Raw genomic sequence first — 9,716 nt, forward strand, 5'->3', positions numbered from 1 at the left:
CCACCCAGGCTTGATCCCGAGCGTTACTGTGGCTTCCCCCCGCCCCTAATGCTAAGGGAAATGCATTTCTGAAAGCCTTGTCTTGCTAACTAAGCTCAGGAGTTCCTGTTGCCCCTCCCCCGGTGCGTCGGTTTACTTTCTCACTTGAATTGTCATGCCTGCCTCTCCTCTCTTTTTATTTCTCATTCTCAGTTGCTGCAGAGAGCTGTGTGATTCAGTTTGTCCTCACAAATTCAGCCTGAATGATACATGGCTCAGATCTTTTTTTACTCTGTTTGCATTGTTGCCTTTTCTGCTCTCCCCCTCCCCTCTTTATGGAGGAAAAGTCAGAAGGCACAGAAGTCACCTTTTCTGCACTCCGCGTTTATAGGAGCGTTGCTGCCTCTCCTAGAGAGGCAACCAGGGCCTGGTTTGGGTCTCTAGCACTGGGAAACGTAGCTGTGTTCCCGTGACGTCCTCCCGCCCTTCCTTGGGCACCCCGAGCCCCCGGAGTAGTTTCTGTCCTTTTTCCAGACTTTTTGCCACTTACACTGCTCATACATCTCTCTCTCAACTTTACAGTTTTTCTAAGGGTATTTTCTAAATCTTAAATTGTTACTCCTGTAACTAGGAGTCACATTCCAGTTTGTAACTTGGGACTGTTAAATACTTGAATGGGTCGCCTTTTCATACAGCTTTCTTAGGGGAGGGGTTCACATGTGCATGTAGTTCTGAGGTCATGCAAATATGGTGTGTTTTAATTAAATCAACAGAAGTTGAAGAATCTCAACAGCTGGAAAATTCAACAGGAACAGAATCTGTGGGCCTGTTTGCAGACCAAGAGCAGCACCTAACTCGAAGCAGTAGCACTTCAGATATTACAGAGCAGTTCCCACCTGACTTTTTTCAAGGTAATTTTGATAAAATATAGCAATACTGTTCTTGTGAACGAGAAGTGTTGAGGCTTGTTCAGCCTCCTAAATGCTGCTTTGGTTTCCAGGTGTGTTCTAACATGGTTTTTGTCTTAGTAAACACAGTGTTGGTATTGTGTTGAAAGAACTGTTTTTAAGAAGTTACAGACCACGAATGCAGGACGTGACCTTTTATAAAGCCAGAGTGGTTAAAAATAAAACCTTTGAATATATGCATTTTGTATGTAAATCTTCAGCTTTTGTTTTTTAATCTGGCTTGCACGTAAATTTTGTCTGTTAAACCTAACAGTTCTACTTCCATTCCTATCGTGTAAGTATGTTACACTTATGAAGGATTTTTCAGAACATCATGTATTCCATTTTAACGGTGTGTTACTTCACTGAGCTGTAAATAGAAGTGTACATGTAAACGTAACTGAAATTATATATTATATATATAAAAAAACCCCTTGCTATGTGCTTTGGTCCCACAAATGTCTATATTTCTTGTTTACTTTCTAAAACTTCTAGGTAAAAAGGCTGGGAGTTCTCATAATTTAACTTCTTCAGACTCCAAATCAGTTCAGGAAACTAAGGGACATACAAAGAAGGAACATGAAGCTGAGCAAGTAAGGCAAAATAGAAAGTGATTATTGATAAGATTCTAACTATTTTATTTCTAATCAGATGCCTTTTAGTATTTAGGAACTCTAGCAACTGGAATTGTGAAAAATCATGAATCCCATTTCTGGTATGGAATCTGGAATTGAGCTGTGGCTGTTCATTATGCTCTTTGGTATGGTCATTCCGCGTCTCCTGATCCTGTCAGTCGCTCATGCAGTTTCATATAATTGGCTATATTCTAATCTTACACAAGGCTTTTGTGCTTTTTTTATACTAGACATCAACAAGAAGGTCATAACTTTTTAAATATAAATAATTGATGGGTGTTACAGAGCTGCAGTACCCTGGAATAAATGTTTGATGGTATAAAGTGCTGGGGAAAATGCTTTCCTTCAGCACAGTTTGCATCAGCAGCTATGTACTGCAGATGTTTGTGTAAGTTAACATTAGGACAGGCAAGCTTTGTAAATTTTTAATGCAACTTTTGAATAAACGTTAGAAATAATAAATGACTGAGGCTGATCATCTTTGAGGAAGTATAATGCAATATAGCATGGAGGACTTCAAGCTGAATCTTCCTTTTGGACCATGCCTCTCCCATATCTCTAGACTTAAAGTACCACTAACAGCTCTAGAAGGGAGAGACGAGATTTTCTGCAGAGTGAATCGTAGAATCATAGCGCTGTTGCTAAGCGCTTCAGGAGTAACAGAGTGTCTCAAAAAGGAAGGAGAACCTAGGCCGCTTTGCGTGGTGGAGGGCAGGGGAGAGGGAGGGAAGTAAGATCAGTAGTTGGGGGAATTAAAAATTAACCTGGCTCCCCGTTCCATTTTAGCGGCATGTGTTATAAAATATTCACAAGCATATGGTGCCGGGCTGTTACCAGTGTTGCACTTTCACCCTTTTTGCAAGTGGAAAGCTGGGGTTTGACCATATATTCACTGCGCAACCTGCTCATGTGCCATGTGAACTGCTTTGACTTCATATCAGTACCTACTGAAATATGGTCGTCGCTGATCACCAAGAGCCAGATTTGCTGGGGAAGTAAGACCATTCTGCAGTCTGTCACGCAGCGCAAGCAAACATGGTTTTCTTGGGAATAATTGGCAATTCTCTCTAGTTTAAAAAAAAAAAAAGCAACAATGCTAGATAATATAATAATAATTTCTACAAGCCGGTTGTTTCTTTGGTGGCAATACCTTGCTTTCTCTGAAACATGCAGAAAGAATGAGTGGATTAATGTCTGGCCAGTGGATCAGAAATTGCTTCAAGAAATGTATTTAAGACCAGCGATACTAATAGTTGCAACTATCCAAGTGGCATTTCGGAAATGTTAACTGAGCTGAGGAATTGTAGAGTAGAGATCCCCTCAGCAATTACATCTTGTATGCTCCTGGGGGTAAGGCGTTGGGATGGCTGTTGCATATTTGCAATGGAAAACATGATGCTTATTTTTCTGGCATAAATTAAGTTTTGCTATTATAGGTGACATGGAGTTGCAAGAAACGTGAATTTGAAGGTGATCTGCCAGGCATAAAGAAAAATAACTTTGCTTAGGGACAGAGCAGTGTCATCTGGAAGCAGAAAATTATCTGAAGGGTTTTCAGCACGTAGGCTATAAATCCATTTGGTGAAGGAGGAGGAGGCGGCAAACAGAGGATCAGGTGTCTTTGCGTGGGTTGTTTTGCAACAGAGTAATGCCCCGACAGAAGAGATGACTACTAATTTCTTCCTGAAGGATTTTTTTTATACTTTTAAAAGTACTGAATGATTTCAGATTTGTGGAAAAACATAAGTAAAAAGTCCTGCTTGTTGGCATGAAAACGGAGTTTAGGAAAGGGAGGGTAATAAACGAAATTGAAAGCGTGATGGCTTCCTTAAGACACTTAGAGATATTTGGGTAGTCTAAATATTTATGAAAATAGCTTGACTGAGTTGTAATTAATTTCTGATAACTGCATGCGTCTCTCGAGTTTGCTAAAATATAGTGTAGGTCTCAAAACTAACAAACTGAGATGAATATTTTTTTCTCTGAAGGTGCTAGTACAAAGAAGCAGCAGCACCGCTGAATTAGATTTGAAAGCAGACTTGCAGCAATCACATGGGAACTATAGAGAGAGAGAAAAAAGTGAGTTCCAGGAAATATGCTATTTCTCTTAAACGTAGCAGTTGAAATCAGTGTCATAATTTTGACTTGTTACAGATATATTAGATGCTTTTCTCATCATCCTTTGCTAATGCAGCCTTTAAAAACAGGCTTTGTGATCTTTATTAATCACCTTCTTGCTTTAGGTGAAAGCGTTAGCAGTGACACGTCCATTGGCTATAATAATGAAGTAGAGATTGCACTTATCCCCTGGCAAGCCTCTGAAGATGACCATGAAGCTCATGCATCAGCAGATGTTTGTGTGGATCCCGACGCACCTCGCTGGCTTCAGCTTAGTCCTTCAGATACTGCGAATTTAACAGGTACTGCAGTCCAGAAAATGTATTCACTATTTTAGATTTCTATCTCCAAAAGGAGTTTATACCGTTTATACTGTATTTGCGTGTAAAAAGCATGTTTCGTTTGACATATGTCACCACGTTTCGTTCATAGTGTTTGTTCAGAAATGAGATTTGAATGCCCAGAGTTTAAGGAATTTGGGTAGTAAGATTGAAGCTGACATAGGGGCCAATAAATTGTGGTCCAGAAAATGATCATGCAGTTGAAAATAATTGGGTTGCTTACTGTGTCAAATGACTACTTTTCAACTGAGATGTGATAGTTGGTCACTTGTGCTCTCTTAGCCTGCCCCGGGGTTCAAGTAAAATAAATTCCTTTAATTTATATTTGAAGTTAATAGGTTTTATTTCATGGCAGAATGGTCTAAAGAAATTTCTTGCTATAGATTAGGAATGTTAGGAAATAACTGGTTATTTTTACAATAACTTCTAGCTAGATCTGTTGAAGATCATTCTGATGTGCTTACTAAATAACATCTGTTTTAACACTTTGGGAATTCATAATGCTACAACAAACAGAACAAAAAAGAAAAAAAAAAAAAACAACCCAAAAGTTTTTTTAAAAAACAAATTCAAGCAAACATAAACCCATCTAAAATGGCTTTTATTTTTCTAGCTGCCTTTGAGTTCTGGGAGGACACAAATTATTTCCCTCAGCTTGCACCTTGGCTGCTGAGCACCGCAGGGTGCCATGTTGGACCATGCAGGATTCTGCCTGCAGACAGGCTGCTGCTCAGCTTTCCCTGGTCTGATAGAATATAGTGTAGCAACTCTTGTCATTAAAATTTGCACTTCAATATGGAATTTTTCTCTTACAGTTTAAGCCCATTAATTCCGTTATCCTGGCAGTCCTCACAAACCCCTGCTTTCCTTCTCAGTTTGCATACTGCTGTCTCAGGAACTGCCTCTTTATAACATGATAATGCCTGAGCGTATTCTTCATCAGCAGTACTGCATACCTCTTGGTTCCTTTCTTCAGTTCAATTTCCAGGTCGTTTTATGCTGCGCTATCTTAAAAAAGAAAGGACTCTTAGCAATAGAAATACTACCTGTAAAAGCCGGTTATTGATTGAATAAATCTCTCTGAGTACGTGAATGTTCTATTAACTGCATTTGCCTCCCTGAAAAAGAAACAGCCCAACCCTTGAGTGGGGGCAGTCTGTCCAATATAAAACTGATCTATAGCTGTGTCATCTCCATGTGGAAGCCCTTTAGCCTATGTCTTCTGCCATTCTTTTCTCTGAATTGTGTGCTAGCTTGAGCAATGAAAGAGAGAGATGATTTGGTGGGAGAGAATGCTTTGGAGAAGGAAGACAGTGAGAATGTTCCTATTTTATTGACCAGATTTATACTGTACTCTGCATTTCTAACTCACGGAAATTGAACATTTTTTAATTTACAGACAGTAGTGAATTCCTTGCTGATGACTGCAGTATAATTGCCGGTGGAAGCCTTATTGGTTGGCATCCCGATTCTGCTGCTGTGTTATGGAGGAGGATCTTGGGAATTCTTGGAGATGTGAACAATATACAGTCGCCTAAAATTCATGCAAAAGTTTTTGGGTATCTTTATGAGTTGTGGTATAAACTTGCAAAGGTACTGTATATGATGCTTACATCTAATGATAATGATTTTTCTTTTGTTGTAATTATTATTATTACATTTTATTTAGTATTAGCATCTGGAACATAAGCATGAGACAGAAGCGTAGAACAGAACACTGCCAATGTTGGTATTGAGTGTAAAAGCCCCTGGTATGACCAAAAATGGTAATGTTTGCTTAGGTGGTGGGGGGGAGTGCTATAGAACAAGCTTTCCCGGTAGTTCTGGCTAAAGTAGGAACTCTGTATGGCACAGGGCGTAGTGCATTTAAAGTTAATAAAATAAAACAAAAAAGTATTAGTATGAAATAAAGAGCATTAATAAAGTAAGCTATCAGTTTTATTAACGCTCTTCTTTTAAAAATGTCAGATACGAGACAACCTTGCTATAAGTGTGGACAACCAGTCTACTCCCTCTCCTCCTGCCTTAATTCCTCCTCTCAGAATATTTGCGTCATGGTTGTTCAAGGTAAGTTATTGCTAAAATTTTCACGCATTAGTATTTTTGCTATATCAGTACTGAATTTGTGCATGTTTAAGTGGTGTTATTTTTATTTTTTACAATCGCTGCTGGCTAAGATTAATACCCTCCAAAGGCTATTTGGACTCAAATCTACTTTAATAAAAACACGGAACAGATTTGTTTTATGGAAAATCTGCTGAAGATACAGTTTTGCATTAGCTGGCTGCTAGGAAAAAAGTAATAATACAAGGTTTTTGCTCTTTTTCAGGCAACCACCCTGCCAAATGAATATAAGGAAGGCAAACTTCAGGCGTACAGGCTGATCTGCGCTATGATGACTAGGCGTCAAGATGTTCTGCCAAATTCTGATTTCCTGGTTCATTTTTATTTTGTGATGCACCTTGGCTTAACAAGTGAAGACCAGGTACAAGCCTTACTTGATAAAAAGAATTATTTTATTACTGTGTGCCAATGGAAATCTCTGTATTTTCATACCTGAAGATCTGAAGCAGAAAAGAAGCAATGCTGTGCAACAATTGTTGCATGAAATTACCCTGTGTAGTCTCGACTGTACCTCTCTTTAGATTACGCAGTCCTAACTTCCTCCTCATTGCTCTCCCAGTTACAGATTTTTAAACAGCAACTACTTATTTAGTGACTTATTGTCACAACTGCATCACAGACGCCTGCTGATGTTTTTTTCTCTGTTTCTTGATACTTCTGAGGAATAGCCTGGCATGACTTTGTCCATCTGCATTGCACGGTTAGTGGGTCGAGCTGCTCGCGTTAAAAATGTTCAAACACTCAGTTGATACCAAGTCTTGAGCCACGCTGTGTGCTTGACCAGTATGTTTAAACTTTGGCTGTGCCAAAGCGGGAGCCTCGTGTGTCCAGCAGCCCCACCGCGTTCCTGTATGAACTGGGACGCTGTGAAGTCGGTGCTCCCACAGCAGTTGCTGAAGCAGGTCTGTTGTTCCACGTTATTTACAACGTCAGGGAGACAGCGGTTACTCCCAGCTCACGCTACAGGTGCTTTTCCCTTCTATCACAAGGTAAAACTGTAGACATCATCTTGGGCAAAGGAGGGGCTGCAAAGAGCTTTATGTTAATTTATGAGTGGTGTCTGCTCTCAGCACAGCCTTTTGAATACCGTGCACCATTGTTTGAAAGGATGCCCTCAAAAATTAAAATTAATGTTATCCTCTCCAGCCTTTTCCCCTTCAAGATTAGTCCTTCAGGGGATGTTTAAGACTGTCGTTCCAGCTCTTTCTAACTGGTGCAAAGGGGACTGAAGGGAGAACTGAGACAGAGGGTTATCTTACCACTGTAACCAAGAGGTGCTGCCAAAACATTCTGTTTCTGTGGATAAATATTCTTTCTACGTCCTTGTGTCCTGGGTTGGCCTAGTTAATGAAGTATTCAGTGGGAGATGAGGAAAAGGCTTAATCTGTTGAGATGTAGGATGATTATTGGGCCACAGAAACAGCTAAATACTCGTAAAAACGATAAGAAATACTCTCTAGACAAAACAGAGAATATCTAAAAAATTTCCCATCTTTTTATAGCTGTAGGAGTGAGTTTTCTTCCTTAAAAGACATAGTCCAAGGAAAGCAACGGCTGAAGCTGTGCTGCGGATGCCAGCAGAGGGCACACAGACCCCTTCGTAAATCCTGTAGTGTCACTTCTGCTGCTTCAATTTATGAGTGGTGTCTGCTCTCAGCACAGCCTTTTGAATACCGTGCACCATTGTTTGAAAGGATGCCCTCAAAAATTAAAATTAATGTTATCCTCTCCAGCCTTTTCCCCTTCAAGATTAGTCCTTCAGGGGATGTTTAAGACTGTCGTTCCAGCTCTTTCTAACTGGTGCAAAGGGGACTGAAGGGAGAACTGAGACAGAGGGTTATCTTACCACTGTAACCAAGAGGTGCTGCCAAAACATTCTGTTTCTGTGGATAAATATTCTTTCTACGTCCTTGTGTCCTGGGTTGGCCTAGTTAATGAAGTATTCAGTGGGAGATGAGGAAAAGGCTTAATCTGTTGAGATGTAGGATGATTATTGGGCCACAGAAACAGCTAAATACTCGTAAAAACGATAAGAAATACTCTCTAGACAAAACAGAGAATATCTAAAAAATTTCCCATCTTTTTATAGCTGTAGGAGTGAGTTTTCTTCCTTAAAAGACATAGTCCAAGGAAAGCAACGGCTGAAGCTGTGCTGCGGATGCCAGCAGAGGGCACACAGACCCCTTCGTAAATCCTGTAGTGTCACTTCTGCTGCTTCTGAGCGTTATTTCTGAAGCCTTCAGTAAGCCAGCAGGAAGAGTCTTGCACAGGTTTGGTTATTTCTGAGATGAAAGAGAGAAATAACCCTTGAATTCTGAATAACCCTTGCCCTCTGAATCTCAGTTCCCCTTCTGAAAAGTTAGAGCATTTGGAGAATCTTCCTTTTAAATAGATAAGGGGGGGGGGGGAAAGAACAGAAAGGAAAGGGTTTTCTTCTGGAAAAACCCAAGAGCCCTGGCTGCTGCTGCAACTTAGAAAATACCATAAGCATCTGCCGTTGATAAAGCACGAATGGGGAAAAATGAAAGTGTACCAGGAGCTCCCCTTCTTGACACTCTCAGTGTGTTACCTGAGCGTAGTGGTGAGCTCGTTACTCTTTCACTAATGCCGCTCAGATTTCAGACAGTTTAACACTGCTTGGTGTACAGAGTAACTTTATTCCCCTACAAAAAAGTCTCTGTGATAACACCCACTATGATCAGACCCCCTGAATTTTAAAAACCGCACAGCATTAAATTCTCTCACATAAACCGCACAACTCAAGAAACTTAAAGCCTGATGTAGACCAGATTTAAAAGAAAAATAATGCCCTTTTCTGTTTGAAAAAGCAATCACCCTTAAACCAACATAGCAGCCACTGCCAACACAGGGCCATAGGCTTAGAAAAAGTCAGCAATTTTAAGACACAACTTGTCTTCATCTACGCATTTCCATGGCATAGCCAGACTTTCTGAGTTCACCTGTCAGCAGTTCCTTTTTTCTAAGCTAAAGGGTGCTCTGTTTTTTGAAAGCTGACCGCCTCCTACAGTTCCTACATAGCAACTGGGATATTTTTAAAACGTGGGGTTGGCTGTTGTTGAACTGTTTCTCACCCTCTTGATTGCATTTTGGCGTTAATAACAGTTCCACAGATTTTAAGCCTCTCACTTTGTTGCACATGGGATTTCAGTCCTTGTGCAGAGTTATGATCCAGAAGACAAAGATGAAGAAGTGAAGACTGCGTAGGGAAGGCAGACCCCACGCTGCTCATCGTTCCAGGGCTTCCCAGAGGTTTCGCACGCTGATGCTGCTCTTTTGTTCTTCCTTGCCTTGCTCGGTTTTGCTTTTTTTGCCTCTTGGTGGCACACTTGGCCACAAGTTTTTTCTTATGTTACTGTCCTTCCAGTTTTGCTCTCCTTAGCTATGAAACTGCTTGAGGTGTTAACTCATGGTGCTTTGGAGCTTGGATTCTCATCAGCATGTTGATAGGGAGCACGATCCTTACACCCATGTCTGTATTTCCAGCATGATTAATGTCAAGGTGCTTGATGGGTGTTGAGACTAGCCAGGCAATTTGCGTGCTGAGGGTAACT

The 9,716-nt window shown here is 40.5% G+C and overlaps 1 protein-coding gene across 1 annotated transcript in view; it reads left to right on the top strand.

The window, feature by feature from the left end:
• Positions 1–9,716, top strand: part of RALGAPA2 (Ral GTPase activating protein catalytic subunit alpha 2) — a 194,587-nt gene that overhangs the window by 95,641 nt on the left and 89,230 nt on the right. The window contains exons 18-24 of the mRNA XM_035902236.1: positions 753–890; positions 1,422–1,519; positions 3,550–3,640; positions 3,805–3,981; positions 5,420–5,613; positions 5,989–6,087; positions 6,350–6,505. Of these exons, the coding sequence (XP_035758129.1) occupies positions 753–890; positions 1,422–1,519; positions 3,550–3,640; positions 3,805–3,981; positions 5,420–5,613; positions 5,989–6,087; positions 6,350–6,505 (953 nt within the window). The remainder of the gene's footprint in view (positions 1–752; positions 891–1,421; positions 1,520–3,549; positions 3,641–3,804; positions 3,982–5,419; positions 5,614–5,988; positions 6,088–6,349; positions 6,506–9,716) is intronic.

Source organism: Egretta garzetta, unplaced genomic scaffold (genome assembly GCF_000687185.1).
Source record: "Egretta garzetta isolate BGI_Z169 unplaced genomic scaffold, ASM68718v1 scaffold499, whole genome shotgun sequence".
Lineage (NCBI taxonomy): Eukaryota > Metazoa > Chordata > Aves > Pelecaniformes > Ardeidae > Egretta > Egretta garzetta.